The 17540-nt window shown below is 51.8% G+C and overlaps 1 protein-coding gene and 1 long non-coding RNA gene across 13 annotated transcripts in view; one reads left to right on the forward strand and one right to left on the reverse strand.

The window, feature by feature from the left end:
- Positions 1-17540, reverse strand: part of DLGAP4 (DLG associated protein 4) — a 185121-nt gene that overhangs the window by 64644 nt on the left and 102937 nt on the right. For 8 of the 12 annotated variants that reach the window (XM_073236650.1, XM_073236648.1, XM_073236647.1 and 5 more), the window contains 4 exons: positions 16309-16423; positions 13937-13987; positions 12023-12148; positions 10930-11170 (listed from right to left, as the gene is read on the reverse strand). In XM_073236650.1, coding sequence (XP_073092751.1) covers positions 10930-11170; positions 12023-12148; positions 13937-13987; positions 16309-16423 — 533 coding nt within the window. Of the gene's footprint in view, positions 1-901; positions 1668-10929; positions 11171-12022; positions 12149-13936; positions 13988-16308; positions 16424-17540 lie in introns of those variants that run through there. The other 4 variants (XM_073236651.1, XM_037012754.2, XM_073236652.1 and 1 more) reach the window with 3 other exon arrangements.
- Positions 2072-8974, forward strand: LOC118971416 (uncharacterized). Its single transcript, XR_005059834.2, has 3 exons — positions 2072-2647; positions 4392-4461; positions 8837-8974. It is a non-coding gene; the product is annotated as an uncharacterized lncRNA (long non-coding RNA).

The raw sequence follows: 17540 nt of genomic DNA on the forward strand, positions 1-17540 counted from the left end.
GCAGGTGGTAATGTAATGGAGAGCAAACAGAACCCTGGGTGGAGGGTCCTGGGCCTGGATCCCTGTTCCAGCTCTGCCATGAGGTAGGTGTGTGTACCCAGCAAACTGCTTTCCCTATGTGGGGCACAATTTAAAGACAGGACGACACTTCACAATGGTAGTTTACAGATGTTTGATATTCATGACAACCCTGTGAGGCAAGCACAATTATCCCCTTGTTACTGATGGGGAAACTGAGGCTTAGAGAGGCCAAGGGTTTCACTCAAGGTCACACAGCTTGAAGCCGGCAGAACCAAAGCCCCAGAGATCTGAGACCACCAAACCCAATACTCAAGGGCAGTAAGATTAAGAAGAACTCTCCTTCCCCTTATCATGGTTAAGTCTCAGCAAGACCCAGGCAACACAGCCCCTTGTTCACCTCCCAGCTTGGTGGCCGGCAAAGTTCTGGCCACAAAGCCCAGCTGCCTAGGAGGCCGCACCCCCTTGCAAAATTTTATTACTCAAGTTGGCAGGAACGCAGCCCCCACCCCAAGCCGGGTCTAAATAAACGCCCAAGTGATATCACATCCTGCCAGCTCCAAAATAGCCCAGGCCTGCCCACAAGCGATCAGAAAGTGCCAGGCCATGCAGGGCCAAGCGGGCAGGGATGTCCAGCCGATGGCACTCCCACACACTCAAGCGAATAAAGCAGAAGCCTCAGAGCAAGAAGGCCCCCCACTCCCACCTCTGCCAGAAGGCCTGGCCCCTCCCGCCTTGCCCCTCCCGCCTTGCCCCCTTTGTCGAGAGGCCCCAGAGCCTCCTGCCCCAGCGCCAGCCCTTGCCCCAGCGCCAACCCCATGGAGCCTCAGCCGCGGCCAGCCTGCGGGGGGGCTCCGCCCGACCCAGACACCCCACCACTCACATTGCTTCAAGAGCTCCAGACACAAAGCCATGAGGGCCGGATGGGGGTCAGATACCCAGACACCGGCAGAGACAGAAAAGGAGAGGGAGAGACACAGGAGCAGAGAGCAGGGGAGACAGGAGGCTGGGGCAGAGAAAGCAAGAGGGTGCCAAGAGCCCTGGGCAAAGGAGCAGGCTCAAAAGGGGACCTTCAGCGCAAGAGACATTAAGTCGTGAAACCACGAGACAGATGTAGGGGCAGAGAGAGGCACGGAGAGCAAAGCAGGGGACCCTGTCCCAGAGAAATCGGAGGGGGAGGGGCGGGTGAGGAGGCCTGAGAGAGAACACGGAGAGCAACAGCAGCGGACGGCAGGGAGCTGGGGAGCTTTTCGGGGTCCCAGGGAGAGACCCCAAGGAATCTCGGAGGTCCCAGTATATATGGGGGGCACAAAAAGTGGGAAAATCCTGAGGAAATGAGGGCTAAGAGGAGCAAGGCCACAGGGATTTGGGGTACAGATGCAAAGAAGGACCCCAAAGGATGTGAGGGAAGCTTACAGGGAGCGCTGGGGGAGTGTGGAGGATGTGCTGAAGGAAGGGTCCCCAAAGACGCGGGGGCGCTTTGAGGGGGAGTCCCGAAGAATGGAGCTCAGAAAGGGAGGCTGAGGGATGAGCGGGGCGCACTGTGGGGAACCCGAGATCGGGGAGCGAGGGAGGGGCTGTGAGGCACCGCGAGGGCAGAGACAAAGAGACAGCGAGCCAGGGAGAGACAAAGCGGGCGGAGCGGGGAGACGGACCAGGGGGCTGGCGGCCGGACAGAAGGACGGAAGCGCGGGCGGGCGGGTGGACCGACGGACAGACGGGGAGGGCGGGGGCAGGGCAGGGCTGGGCGGGGGCGGCGCCCGTCTCCTCGCTGGGCCGCGGCTGCTCCGGGCGGCGCTGGGCGGGCCCCAGGCGTCCGGGCTGAGGCGGCGGCGGCGACGACGTGGACCGGACAGACGGACGGAGTGACGGACCGGCTGGCGGCAGCTGCGGCCAGCGGCGGGCACTCACCCTCCTCCCTCACGCGGCCCGGCCCGAGGCTCCGGTTTTGTACGCCCGAGGGGTGGAGCCTCCGGGTTAAAGCCCCGCGCCGACCCCGCCCCGCCCCGCCTCCCGCGTCAGCCGCACGCGCGCGTCCCCCGGGACTCCCGGGGAGGGCGGGGGCGCGCGTAGCCTCCTCGGCACCTGAGCCGTCGGGCGCGCGCGGCTGGGCCGGTGCGCAAGCGCGCGGGGTGCTGGGTCCCGCCCACGCCCAGGACAGACCTTGTGAGGGAGCGCGCGCTCACGTCGGCACGCGCATGCCTAAGCACCGGGGACTCCGCCCCTCGAGACTCCCAGCCAAACCGGTTCCAGCTGGAACAGGACACGTGTTCCATGCCGGGGAAGTCCTAGCGGAGTCGGCACCGTTCCGCCGTGGCGAAACCTCGCCGTTATCGGGAGAACCTGAGGGTCAGAGCAAGCAGCCCTGAGCTGGCCTTCTCACCCTGTCACGGTGAAAAGTCCTCAAGTACTATCGTCTCATGTCCTAAGTGTTTCTAGTTGTACCCTCCGCTCCGTCCTCGCCGTGCTGTCTTCACCCGGAGTACCCCAGATACGACTCCAGTTTTGGCTTTGCCTCTGGAGGTCTGTGTGGTGTTGGATGAAATGCTCATTCAACCTCCCTGACTCCTCAGCTAACTGAAACCCATCGTGCCCTGGAGGGCAAAGTGCAGTAGGTGCTGCTGGAATCGTAAGTCACTCTCTTTAAGCCTCACGGTCCTCCCAGTTCTCTGCGAGTGCCCCCTCCTCACTTAATCCTGGTCCTGGTTTGCCTGAGGGCCTCATCCAGGCTGCACCTATGGCCGGTCCCCCATCCACAAAGAGCTCCTGTTCCCCGACCTGCCTTATTGGGTGGCTTAGGCATGTCCCTTACCTTCTCTGTGCATCTCTTTACCAAATGTGAAATGGAAAAAAGTGGCTTACTGAAGGTAACACAGTGTTTCCCACACCACTGTCAAGATATTTGCATAAAGGTATAATAATAAAAGCAACTGTGGGTTATTGAGCCATTTTGGTATCAGGCATTGTGGTAAGCGCTTTGAAAGTACAGCTGACCCTTGAATAAAGGTTTGAACTGTGCAGGTCCACTTACACATGGATTTTTTTTCAATAAGTATGTTGGAAAATTTTTTCAGATCTGCCAATTTGAAAAGACGTTTTTTCTCTAGCTTACTTTATTGTAAATACTGTATATAATACATACAAAAATACGTGTTAATTGTTTATGTTATCAGTAAGGTTTCCAGTCAAGAGTAGGCTACTGGCAGTTAAAGTTTTGGAGAGTCATAAACTATAGATGGATTCTCAGCTACATGGGTGTTGGGCGCCTAAACCCAGTTTTGTTCAAGGGTCAACTGTATTAGCTTATTTTGTCCTACTCAGTCACTATGTTAACAACCATACTATTCATTTAGTGTTTATCTTTACATTTATTTACTTGGACAATTTCAGAAAGCTCCTAAGCACAAGCCTGCCTTGGGTTTTGCTCTGGGGAGCCACACTAGCCCCTGCTCCTCCTCCAACACACCAGGCACCCTCCTGCCTCAGGGCCTTTGTAATCACTCTTGCCCCTGCACGGAGTACACCTCCAGCTTCCTCCAAATCTCAAAACATCTCTTTCTCTATGTGTTCTACCCTAGCTACCCAATTTATGCTGCAACACCCCTACCCTTCCCCCTGCCAGCACTCCCCAAACCCTTTGCCCTGTGCTACTGTCCAATGAACCATATACTTACTTGTGTTATTTACATTTATTTTGTCTGCTTCCCTCAATAGAATATACTCCCCATGAAGGCAGGGGGTTCTGCTTTGTTTACTGATATGCCCCTGGTGCCTAGAGCATGACCTGGCCCATTGTAGGTGATGAATAAACATCTATCCAGTGAAAGAGCTGCCTGATTGCAGGGCTCATGTCCTTACCCTCTATGCTGAAGGGCCTCCAAGGTCTGACTTGAGCACCTCAGTCTCTCTTCTTTTGGAGTAACCTCTCTGCACCTGGGGGTACAGGGAATGCCCTGTCTTGTTCAAAAATCTCAATCCTGGGATTCAAGGCCTACTCACAAATCCTTCATCCCAGCTACTATTTCCCCAGAGAACCCAATAGGTTTGCCTAACAAGGAATTTAGAAGAGTGACTACCTGTGCATTCTACACACAATAGGCAGTCAATTAGCCAGGAATGTCCTGGCCCAAGTTCTGGAGTCCAGGGAGAAAGCCTGCCTTCTGCCCAGCGCCCTCTGCGGAGACATGCAGTGGTAGAGGATTCTAGCTCTTCAGCACTCACTCTCAGAAAGCATCCTGCATCCTCCCATGACTCTCTCGGACTCTATGGCCCCTGCCCAGGCCTCCCACTGTACCAGCCTCCAATCCGTTCTGCCCAGGCTGCCAGGTCATTCTCCCTGAAACTCCTATAAGCATACCACACCTCTTTACCAGGACCTTGGATGGCTCCCCCTACCTGCCAGGATGATGGAGAACTCAAGGCTTTGGAGCCCGACAGACCCAGGTGGGAAACAGCTCCTTGACCTCTAACTGGGTGACTCTGACTTGACAGTCACTTTCTCTAGGCTGCAGTTTCTTTGTAAAATATCTGTAAATGTGTATACGCATATGTGTGTGAGGTTAAACCCAGTTAAATCAGGAATGTCAGATATGTGTAACTATTTTGGCCATGATAGACATCACTAATTGATGGTTGCACACTTCTCTGCTTAACTAAATCTCAGTCCTGAGCTCCAGGGTCAGGAAGGACACATGGACTGAAGTATATATGCAATCTCTGGACATGATGGTTTTTGAGGTTCCTCTCCATCCTGGCATTCTGGGGATTGAAGTGTCCAATCTGACAGGAGCTTGTAATGTACTAAAAAGACTGTGGAGGGCTAGGCCTGGGAGAGGGCTTATGGGACAAGGCTGACTGGAGGGTTGACTACTGGAATTTTTATCAGCCTCCCTTCCTTTGTCTATGGAGGGGGGTGTAAACCAGAGAAGAAACTGAGAGAGTTCTTGGGGATGGGAGTGGGGACAAAGAAGGGGGTAGAACATTCTGTGACTTGGACGGGAGGTAGCTGGTTGGGAGGGGGTCCCCAAATTCAAGCCTTAAAACATGGATGGAGAAACTGAGGCATGGGGAGGCATCCACCCAGAGTGACACAGGGAGCTAAAATTGAACTAAGGCTTCTGAGCAAGGAGTAAGGGTGTCTCCTGGGCTAGGAACCTATCCCGGCTCAGTGTAGAGCCTCAAGCATTGCCATGGAATGACCCCATGAGTGTGTACCTGTGTGTGTGCACATGTGTATGTGTGTGTACCCATGTGTAAACCCAGGCAGGTGCAGAGAATGCAGTTGGCAGGAGTGGGGGTGCCACCCAGCAGCCCACCACCAGCACACTTGCCAAGGCCCTTGGGTGACATCACCCTTGTGGTTCAGAGGGAGTGAGAGAGACAGAGAAAGGGAGGCTGGGAAGGAAGAAGGGTAGAAACTGAGAGGGAAGAAAGGGTGGGAGAAACAGAGCTGAGGGAGGCGGCCCCAAGGCTAAGACAAGGGGGTGGGGAGGGAGAGGAGAGGGAGCCGGGAGAAAGGGAGGGAGGAAGGAGAGCAGATGAGCACTATTGGGAGATGGGCAGAGGAAGGGGAGGGAGTGGGAGGGAAGTTTTCTCTGTTCTTTTCCCATCTTTCTCAGAGGCAGAGAGGCGGCAGGATGGAGCAGACTGAGGGGTGACGGACCCCCTGTGGTCCCTCCCCAGTAGGTCCTAAGGCTGGGAGGGGCATTTATACACAGCCAAGCTGCTGCTTCCCCCACCACCCCGGCTGGAGCTGACCCTGCCTGCCAGTCACCTGCCAGAGCTATTTCTGGAATGTGGAATCTGGGTCAGAAAGGAGGGGGGGAGCTGGCAGGCTCTGGTGGGTGGGTGGGCAGCTCCATGCCCTGCCCACAGCCACACCAGTGGTGCCTGCCCCTTTCAGGCTTTCACTGCCTCAATAACCATCCCCATGCACCTGCACATGGCCTGATGCATGTGTGCCCGTGTGAGAGTGAGAAAGTAGGAAAATCTCCTGCCCTTAAGCAGTGTGGGCTCAGAATACCCCTAGGCTGGGGGCAAGGTCTGAACTGCTCACTTCTTGGAGACAGATGCTGAGGAGAGGGGGCAGCCTTTCAAGGAGTGGCCACTGCAGGGAGACAGTGGCTGAGCAGCGAGGTGTTGGATGTTGTGTGTGTCTGTATGGAGGGAAGTGATTATGGGCAGGACTGCCATGCACGGATGTGCCAGTGTTACACTGATTAAAGATGCCACATACAGGGTGGGGTGGGGGAGGTGTGCTGCTCATAATATAATTGAATTTTATACTTATTATGACAAATTTGTGGCAGATGGCAGTAAAGAACTTCATTCTAATAAAAATTGTACATCATGACAAGTTTTCAACAGATGGCAGTTAAGTGTCAGGGAGCAAATGCTCTTTCTTAACCCAGTACAAAAGTACCACATCGACTAGCTGCAGCTCTGGGCACAGGTTTGAAAATCTGGTGGCTTTGGTTTTCCCTGTGAGGCAGGTGGTTTACCTGCTAAACATGAGGGGGTCGGAGGGTGGAGGAGAGAGGAGCAAGTGTGTGGTGGTTCCTGTGGAGCCCTGAGGGAGGGCTGACAGGGAAACGGGTGTGTGTGTGCGTGTGTGTGCGTGTGAATTGTTTTGGTGACTCCAATCTGCTAGAGGCTCAATCTCTTCACTGGTGTGGAGGTGGCATGAGCCTTGAAGGAGACACTCATGTATGTGAGGGCCTATGCAGGTGTATGTACAGGTTAGGGATATGTGTGTACATGTGAGAATACCAGTGTGCATGTGTTTTTATATCTGTTTTTACATCTTTAAATATGTCTAGAACTAGGTGCATGTGTGCACATGTCTGGGTTAGATGTTGCTATACGATACTTTCTTAAGGGTATTGATTTGGGCTAACTTAAGAATAATTGGAGCCCCACATCCCTATATATAAAGCCAGATGCCGGATCATCCATACAGGTTGTGCTGGGTGGGTGGCTGAGATAGACTGAATTTTTTTTTTTTTTGAGAGGGCATCTCTCGTATTTATTGATCAAATGGTTGTTAACAATTAAATTCTGTATAGGGGACTCAATGCATAATCATTAATCAACCCCAAGCCTTATTCTCAACAGTCTCCAATCTTCTGAAGCATAACGAACAGGTTCTTACATGGTGAACAAGTTCCTACATAGTGAATAAGTTCTTACATGGTGAACAGTGCAAGGGCATAGACTGAATATTTTTGGCCTTAATTCTCAGTCCTTCCCTGTATTCATGCCCTTTGCTATGTAAATACAGTTTCTCCCACAAAAGGTGGAGTGTATTTCCCTGGACCTTGGCTTTGGGTACATATGTCCTGCTTTGACCAACCATATGTCTGCAGATTGGCAGACTTAAAACATACTTGAACAGTGGGGTTTGCCCTTTTATACTTCTGCCACCACCATGAGAAGAATGTGTCCTTGCTAGAGCCCTGATTCCAGGAGCACCCTTTGGTTCCAGGGGGAGGATGCAGGACATGCAGAGCAGAACCCACCAACCTTAAAACTCAGGAATGAAGACAAATGTGTATTTTGTGCCACTGAAAGTATGTACTTATTTGTTGTACAGCATTATTGTGATCACAGGTGACTAATATAGGAATTGGTATCAAGAGTGGGATGTGTTAGCAACAAAAATGAAAATTGTGGCACTGGCTCTGAGACCAAGTAACTGCAGTGGTGAGCAGTGAGTAAACTGTGATAGGAGGCTTGAGAAAAGGTGACCCATATTCTATAGAGACAAATGCTTAATAAAACTGTCTGTCTACAATAACTGCAAAGAGCAAATGAATATGGGCAAGATAGTTTCCAGGAAAAATGTTAGAAGCAAGAGTTGGCTCCTTTGGACTGCATTTGAAAAGGACTTACAAGACGAGCAGAACTCATAAACAAAATAGGGAATGTTGTGAGGAGTGTTTAGAAGTAATATAGAGAGTCTAGAACTTGCTGAGTTGGAAAATAAATCAGTCAACTCCATCCTCTCCAGCCAGTAAGTCATTCTCAAATTAAGCTACAGCTTGGAGATAAAGATCAAACCAAAGACACAGCCAGTTAAGACAGCATATGGGCCAGATCACATCAAGGCTATGGTTATAACATCTTTCATTAATACTCTGAAATAATAAGATACCATCTAGTAGATGCCCTCAGCTGCTCAGAAGCGCTTCCAGAAAGCTTAAAGGCTTGGCTCCTCAGAAGCCTGATGTATCCACAGTAGTTAGAAGTGAGTCTAGAGAGACTAGCATGACTCAGAAATAATTTTAGGTGTGGCTTTTGGCACATGGAATTAAATGGAACCAATTACATAGACAACCCATCAAGTGTCTGAGGTAGATGCATGGCCAAAACCATGATCAGCTTAGGCTAAAGGGACTGAGACCATTCAAGATATAAAAGACACCTGGGTTCCTAGCTTTCTTCAGGCAGGAAGCTGGCTAAGAAAGCTGTTTGTCCAAAGGGCAGCCTATGCTCTCTTTAGGAAGTGGCCAAAAGGCTAATGGAAAGAAAGCGTTTTCAGAGAGCACAGCCAAGAGCTGTGGATGACAAGAGATTAGAGAGTCAGCCCCAGGGAGAGGTACTTGGCTTAATCAAGGAATATTCCCTATCCCACAGCATTCCTCCAACACTTGCCCAAAAGGACTTAAGAGCAGTCATTGGATCAGTAGGACTCAGAGTCCCTTCTCCCTCTTTCTGAACAGGAGTGTGAACTGCGGTTATCCTGTCCCTATTCCACCAGTGTATCCCGGGTGTGTGTGGGGTTGGGGCAGGAGGTAGATAACCTTCTTTTGGATTTTAGGTCCCTCAATCAAGATGAGCCACATCCAGATCTGACACCAATCGTGAGAGCCTGATTTTAAGATTGAATGAGACTTTGGGGGTCTTGTAGGTAACGTGTATTTTCTATGTGAGAGAGATCTAAATAAATGTGACCAAGAAAGTAGACTACAGTAGATTGAATTATTGACTCCAACTCTTCTCCCTTCCCTGTATCCACACCCTTTGCCATATAAATAGTTTCTTACACAAAGGTAGAAGGGTACTTCCCCATCTCCTGTCTTTGAGCTCAGCCATATTACTTTGTTTAGCCAACAGAACTTTAGTGGCTATAATGCAAGCAGGGGCTTTGAACTGTGCTCATGGAGTTAGGTTTGCTCTCTTGCACTTCTGCCATCATCATGAGAAGGACATGTCCTGGTTGGGCCACGGATCTCAGGAGAACCCTTTGGTCCCAGGAGGAGGATGAGAGGAGTGTCATCATCAGTAAGACTGAATCCTTCTCCCTCTTTCTGAACAGGAGTGTGAACTGTGGCTGTTAGTTATGTAGCACTTTCAGAGTTCTGCAAAGCAAAGGGCTCATTTTCACATAGGTTAAGGAAGAAAGTAGGGTGGGAATTGTCACTGGAGGACTTTGACCAAGACACCTGCCCGGAAGAGCCAGGTTCCCTAGCAAAATGGGGCAGGGTGGGCAGGTGGGACAAAGGATGGAGAGCTGAGGGGGAATAAGAAGCAGTGAGCTGGAGGGGGATTGCTTGTGCCAAAGAAGGCGCCATGAGGGCCCTGCAGGACAGGAGGAACTGCAAACGTATCACCTAGGAGAAAGAGCCAGATGGTGGCATGTGCCATACAGAGAAACCTGAGGCCAGACAACACCTGCACAGACAGCCTCCCCTCCCACCTTGAGAGGCCGGAACCAGCCCCTGGTGAACGAGGGACAAAGAAGACACTGACCATCACGACCAGCTCCCCACTGTGGGCTCCTAGCCCAGGTCAGGCCCTGGCTGCAGGTGCATGACAGGTGTGGTGGACAAGACTAAAGTTTTGCAATCACACCAGACTGGACTTTTTATACCTGAAAATGAGACCTTTCCTTAAGGTCTAAAAGTGACTGGAAAAGCTCAGGGATCTCCCCAGATATCTCCCAGCGTTTGAGAGGCAATAGTAAAACAAAGTAGTTTCTTGCTCTGCCCTCTGCAAAGATCAGTTCATTCAGTCAATAAGCTAGTTTCCTGAGTATAGAATATCTGTAGTATTCAGGTTTCATTTATTTACATCAGACACCAGTTAAGCACTTGAAATATGTCTCTCTTCCTCTGACAATAGTTCAACCCTCATTGCCTTTGGTTGTCAGGAATCAAATCTGAGAACCAGTAATAAGTTACCAATTGTCAGCTCCTACCACGTGCAAGGCCCTACCTGAATACTCCACAGTCTTATTTCATCTCCCCAAGAACTTTCTGGGGTCTAGCTGTGCCTCAATTTATAAATAGGGAAGCTAAGGCTCAGAGGGGAAAACTAGCTAGTCAGAGTTAAGCTCAAAGCCCTCTCTGCTAAACTAGAAATTCTGCTGTTATTATACTTGCTCTTGAGTTTCATGGCTTGCTTATGACACAGAGTACCCTTTTTTCTCTGATCATGCATGGGTTACCTTCAGAGGATTTAGAACAAGTATCAGGAAGGGAGGGCTGTCTCTAATTGTGAATATGAGAGCTGCAAACCCATCCCTTTGACAAGGCTCAGTGCCAATCCCATCCTCTTCCCTGCAGGTGTACCTGAACTAATCCAAACAGGTATGCAGGGCTTCAGTGAGCCCTTCGCACCAGCACGTGGCTGCTCTGAGACAGTCTGGGCAGACAGGGGCAACCAAGTATCCCACAAGCCTGAGCCTTCTCCAATCTGCTTACCCACTACCAGTGGCGATATGTGCCTCTGTGATCCCCATTTGAGCTCCAGTTTGCTAAATGTCAGGAAGTCCAGCTTCAAGACCTCCTGCATTTGTTCCTAACTATCCCTCCAGTCCTGGCTAGCCCAACATGGATCCTCCTCAGTATTCCCCACCACTTGCCCACCAGGAATGGTCCCCAAAGAACTTCTCCCCATCTTGGTACTCACTTGGAAGCGTGCGACTGTTGCTGAGGCTGCCAGTGCTGGGCGGAGGGGAGAGGGACTGCAGGGAGACACTGTCCTCCTCCTGCGAGCAGCCTGCCTGGATGGCACGCAGGTAGCTGTGGCTGCGGGAGCGGAAGTAGCTAGGCAGTGGTAAGTCTAGCGCCTCTGCCGCAGCTGACTCTGCTTCACTGCAGGCTGACTCACAGGCTGCCTCATACTGGTCGCTCAGATCTGCCTCCCGTACCTGTCCGGGCAAAGGCAGGCATCAGGGGCCAGCACTGACTATTCTGGAGGGACAGGGTGTTTGGTGGTCAGCTCAGCCGCAAGGCTGGAGAGTGTGGGGTCTCAGCTCAGCCCACCCACCCCTTCCCTTCTCACTCAGGGTATGGAGTGGGTAGATGGAGCCCTTAAGAACTATACAGCTCCTCTCATCCCTCTGGGCCTCAATGTTCCCATCTCTACAATGCAGGAGAAACTATTAAGGGTCCTCACCAGAGTATCAACTAGATGATATCTTATGTATCCACACTGATCAATTCATAGATTTTGAGATCACATCTGAATTCAGTGGGGAAGAAGGCTATAATCAATTAGTGATGTCTGCCTTGAATGTTGGAATGGGGGTAGCAATAGTTGTGCTAGATATTTACCATCTTTGGTCCAATTCTTTCATTTTTACAAGCAAAGAAACTATGGGCCAATGAGGGAAAGATAACTTGCCAGGTGTACTCAGTGAGGAAATGCAGAATTAATACTCCAAATGTGTATTTAAGGAAGATTAATCTAGCCCTGACATATAAAATGAATGTTGGGAAGGGAGCCTGGAATGGAGGCAGAGGCCAGAGACGAAGCTGATGCAATAGTCTGGTGAGAAAAGATAAGACTAGAATGAGAGTGGTGACAGTGAGGAATGATCAGTGATGTCTGTCATGGGCAGTGTGGAGAATGGTGGCATGTTTGCAATTTGCCATCTCAGATCCAGTTAAACCTCATCTAGGTAGTTTCTAAGTGTCCCTCTAGAGAACATCCAAGGTCACACAAATCCACAGCTGGGGGTTTTAGCATAGAGGGGCCCCAGCATGCATACACTCCTCACGTGTTCTGGAAAGGTCTGTCTAGCCCACGTCTCATGCCATGCTGGTAACTGGAGATCACAGTGCATAAGCTGAGGAATTAGCTGGCCAAGATGGGCACTGGGTGGAGGTCCCGGGGGAGGCCTGGGCTAGATGAGAGGGGGTGGGAGTTGACTAAACACCATGTTGGGGAGAAGCTCTGCCTGGCTCTGCGGGCCATCACTATCCTCTGGTCGTCTGTGTGAAATGGAATGGCACAGGCTCGTCTGGCACTGCCTCAGGTAAAACTACTAGATGGACCATCACCAGGTTTGGCATGGTATGTTTAGAAAGGTCTAAATGTGTGCTATCCTAATGCTAGCAACTAACCATGTGTAGCTATTTACATTTAAATTTGAATTAAAAGTTTAGTTCCTTAGTCATACTGGCCACATTTTTTTGCACTTGCTCATGTTACCTCCTCAGATGGCATAATTATAGAACATTTCCACCACTGCAGAAAGTTCTATCGGACTGCACTGCTAAAGCAAAGGGAAGCTGTGTGGCATGCCCAAAACTCACTTGGAGGGACTATTAATGAGATACGTGTTTATCCACCAGAGCTGCAATCTGAAGTATTCTGAGAGGCCCCTGTGATGGCCAAGGGCAGTGAGGCCTTCCTATGGACTGCACAGTAATGGCACAGCTCTGGAATAGATGGCCAGAGTTTTAAATCCAGACTCATCATTTCCCTGTAACAGGAATATGGACAAGTCACTTTAACTGCTCTGCACCTCAGTTTCCCCATCTGTGAAACAGGGGCTAATTACAGACCGAGTTTCATAAGGTTGCTGTCAAGATTAAATGAGATAATTCATATCACATGACTAGAATAGAGTAAGCACCTGGTAGCTCTGTACCTATTATTACAGGCAGCTCTGTGCAGCGAGTGCCAGGATGTGTAAATACTGGTTAAGATGCCCCCACCCTCTGGAGGAGAGGTTAGCGGTCAGTGCTATTGGTGTGTATATCACTGAGGACATACTGTGTGCCAGGAACTGCCCTGGGGGGTTTGCATGCTAGCACATCATATCCTTACCATAAGTCTATGCAAGTTAGGGAAGGAAGAGGCCACCTGGCCCACTGTGGGCTCCCCAAAGACCCTCAAATCATATGCTCAAAAGGAACTATGACAGGAGGGTGGGAGGCACAGGAGGCACCCACAGCTGGAATCAAATGTGAAGCCAACCCTATAGCCCCTGTGTGGCCTTGGATGATGAGTTCCTTATTCACTCCTGGCCAAAATCAGGGGCTGAGCTCAGAGTACCTTTCCTGCTTCTCTTTCTGGTCTTGGGGCCGGTTGGGGAGAGTGGGAAGATTCAACCACTTCCAGGGGCAGGATGGGTGTGCACGGGAGGGGGATACCCTTGGCACAGGCAGACAGTACCAGGACTGACACCACTTCTACTAACTTTTGCAAAACTGAAAAGTCTCTGAATTCATTCCAACACCCCAACATCCTTAAAGGTCTTGTTGGAGCCCAAGAAATCAGGGAATCTGGGGGATGGGACCTGGAGGCCAATACCACCAGCCCTCAACCCGTCCAAATAAAACAGTCTCCCTAGACCTCTCCCAGGCTTTGCGGGAGGAGAGGCAGGGAAAAGCTAGAAGACTCTCAGGGTATATCCTAGGCTATTTCTGCCTCCACAGAACCGAGCCCATTCTTTCCCATTTTTGAGAAGAGGAAGCTGGGGCACGGAGAATCAAAGCAATAGGACTTAGGAGCAGAACGCCAGGGCACCAACGTAAGTCTCGCCTCCATCCTCACTAGAGGCGGCTTTCTTGATGCCGGCTCAGCTTGTACCTGTTTGGGCCAGGGCTAAGACCACCCAGAAACCAGGCCCGAGACCTAGCCCTGGACTCGGATTGGGGTACCAGAGAATGGCAAACATACTGACCTGATGCTCATGGCCAAACAACTGGGGGATCAGGGAGGCCTGTCCAAAAATCTGCAGGAAAGAGAGGGGGAGGGTTATGGGGAGACCAGAGACGGGGCTGGGGTGGCATATTCAGGCTCAGCTGCAAAAGACCCTGCAGCTGGCTGGTCTAACCTCCCCAGACTGCCTCTTGTCTTCCCTAGTCAGAGCGACACAGTCCAGCATCTGGTGGGAGGTGGTGGGGGAGCTCCACTGGCAGGAGGCAAGGCCTCAGAGACAGCCAGACCTGGGAGATCTCTGACAGGGGCCACCGATGTGGCTCAGGTCACTCATACTTCTGGAGGTGAGGTTTTGGGGGCTCAGAGGACCCTGGGCTAGGAGAGAGCGGGGCTGAGCAGGGGTAGTGGGAAAGACCTGCTAGGGTCCCCAGCCTGGCTGATTCCATGTGCCCAGGTCAGGCAGGGGATGACAACGAGGCCTGTGAGAGGGACAGACCCAGAGAGATGAGTCACACGAAGAGTGAGAGGAAAATGTGAATGAGGGGAGAGAACAGAGGGAGACAGACACAAACAGTAAGACAGAGAGACCAGAGAATGCAGTGGGAAGTTGTCCATTCAGCAAACACCTATGTACCCTGTGCCATGTGATAGGGACACTGTGGGGAACAGGACAGCAAGATCCCTAACTACAGGGAGCTCCGGGTCTTAAGAGCAAGACGGACATCAAATAAATAAGCAAACAAATATAACTCCAGGTAGTGATCAATGCTGTCAAGAAAGTTAAACAGGATAAGGGAATAGTGCCCTGGGGGCTCCTTTAGCCAGTGACAGGGCAGGCCCCTCCTAGGAGGTGACACTTGAGCCAAGACCTGAAATGCAGAGAAGAGCCAGCTGGGCAAAGATCTGAGAGAACAGTGCTCCTGGGGGAGGGGACAGCAAGTGTGACGAGGCAGGGCAGGAACAAGGTGTGTAAGGAGCAGAAGGAGGCCAGAGGGGCTGGAGCCTGGCGAGCAACAGAGCAAGTCAGGGATCATGTCTGAGAGGGAGGCGGGACCTCACAGGTCTGAGTGAGGGCTCTGGCTTCCACTCAGGGTGAGGCGGGAGCCAAGGGGGCGGGGTTTACAAGTTACCTCTGGTCACTGAGAGCAGACTGGAAGTGGCAGGCATGGAGGCCAGGACAACCGTTGGTGGGTCCTGGGTGAGGATGGCTTGGACAGAGGGTCCCGTTGCTGGGGTGTTTGCCCCTCCCCACATCGGAGGTCTCCGTGGAGTCTGGGAATGACAGTCCTGGGGCAGGGATGGGGGATGCTGGGGAGGGCTTGGCCAGCCAGGAATACAGGAATGGTGAGGAGCTGGGATCTGAAAGTCTTTCAATTCTAAGCAGTCCATTAGCCTGGACTGTGGGGCTGCACACAGTGGGACCTGGTCCTGTTCCTGTCCAGCGGGGGAGACTGGGTCTGCACCTGACTGTCTTCACTGCCTCAGGGCTACTACTGGCAGGTGTCTGTCCTCTCTTGGCCTCATGTCCCCATTCACACCATAGAAGGATGCCCTTGAGCCTTAGTTGGTCTTCCCTTTGCAAACCCTGAAGTACTGTGCACATGGCAGAGGCTGTGATTCAGGTCTGGGTCTGATGGCCCTGGATCCTGGCCATCTCTGGATCCTTTCCTAGCTGTGTGACCTCACCTATTTGAGCCTCAGTTTCCTCACCTGTGAAATGGGGATGTGGATAAAAAGGCCCCCTTTGGAGGTACCTGTGAGGGCTCATGGAGCTGATTTTTGAGTGAATTAAAATATAGTACAGTGTGCTCATTGCTGTTAGAGGCAGAACTGTCTGGTCCCTGCAAGTCCAATTTTCGACTAAGCAGGTGGGACATGGAGGTTCAGAGTGGAGAAGCAACTTGTTTGAGGTCACACAGCAAGATGACAACAATAGCTATAAAGGTAGCTATGCTTTTCTAAGCACATGATGTTTGTATTCCTCACAACCCTTGAAATAGGAATTATCACCCTTCTGTTGTAAATCAGGATATTGAGGCTCAGGAAGAGAGTGACTTGTCATGGGTTCATTCTGTCAGTAACAAGACAGTTACTCAAATCCAGGCCTCCAGTTCCCTATCCTCAGGGTTCCCAGGTTTACAGCAGTGGTGTGACCCTTCCCTCAGGGCCCACAGCTCAGGCCATGCAATGTCAGGCCCTTGACTGTGCTCCAGCCACAGGACAGTTGGTGGGGCAGAGATACACACAGAGGCAGCCTCAGGAGCAAAGACCAAGCAGAAGCACAGTGTAGACATCTGGGGACTGCTCAACAGGCTGGGCCTGGACGTCTAGCCTCCTGGGAGGAGCTGGGGCTCTCCCAAGCTAACTGACCTTCTGGCTGCTCACCACCCTCACCTGGCTGATGCAGCTGGAGTCATTGAGGCTGTCGCTGACCGGGTTGTAGTCCTCCTCCCAGCTTGGACACTTGGAAGGCAGCAGCATGTCCACTGAGTCCAGGCGGTCCAGACTCCTGGTGGGGGTGGGGAGGAGACAGGGCTCAGCCCACCCATTGTTCAGTCTGGGAAACTGAGGCCAGGGGCGTAAAGACTGGCTAAGGTCATCCAGTAGCAGAGGGAAAATGGAAGTCACTGCCAGTCCAGGCAGTGTTAGAGGGTGATGAGGGGAGGACTGTCAGCTTTTTGGAGGCCTTGAGAGTCTTAAAAGGTGCAGGTACCTTCTCCTGTCATATCTAAGGTGGCCACAAGATGGCAGCAAAAGCCTGCTTTTGACCATTTCAAACCCAAGGCAGCCCACCCCAAGCCCAATTCCACAGCCCTCTCCCCTCCAGGTGTGGGGCAATACCAGGAGCTGGATAGAGGGGGTGGGTCAATGCCCACGGCCTTGACTTTAAGCTAGGCCTGCCCAGAGGGCATCAGTTTCCACACACTGTCCAGGCGGCCTCCATCAGGTCCCTGAAGACATCACTTCTCCCCGTGGCGCTGGCACTTCCATCTTTCTCAAGGCTACCTGCCCCTAGGCCTCCTTCACCACTGCTCTGGGGAGAAGTTCCAAGCTGTTAACAACTCAGGCCCTTGACACAGTGGGGGTGAAACTGTACCTGCTTGCTTGGGGCTGTGATAAGGATCTAGTGAGGCAGATGAAAGTGCACTGGGGCAGGCAGAGAGCCCAGAGTGCCACAAGGGATAACAGATGGCACCCATTACATTCCTACTACTATTATTGATTCCCTTTCATTCAAGGTCTGTGACTCTGTCCTACTCACCTCTCCCACCTCAATGATCACTGGTCATTCATAGAATTGCAGGATCCCAGGACTAGAAGGGGCCTTAGAGATCATCCAACTCAGCCCCCCCGCTTAAAGATGGGGAGATGGGGGGTTCAGAGAGCGGCAGACCGGGCACTGGCTGGCAGTGGTATGAATTCCCTGCTTTCCACCTCACTGTGCACCTCTTAGGCAAATCCCTGCCCTAGCGAGACCCCCAGTTCCTCTGACTGCCCTGCGCCTCCCGCCTCAGTGCTGTCGAGGGCGGCTCTCTCCTCTCTGCTGCAGTCCTCCCTCCAAGAAGCCTGGCTGAGGCCCTGGGTGGATGAAAAAGTAGAACTAAGTTTGTTTCTTTTAACTCTTC

The sequence above is a fragment of the Manis javanica genome, chromosome 5, assembly GCF_040802235.1.
Source record: "Manis javanica isolate MJ-LG chromosome 5, MJ_LKY, whole genome shotgun sequence".
Taxonomy (NCBI): domain Eukaryota; kingdom Metazoa; phylum Chordata; class Mammalia; order Pholidota; family Manidae; genus Manis; species Manis javanica.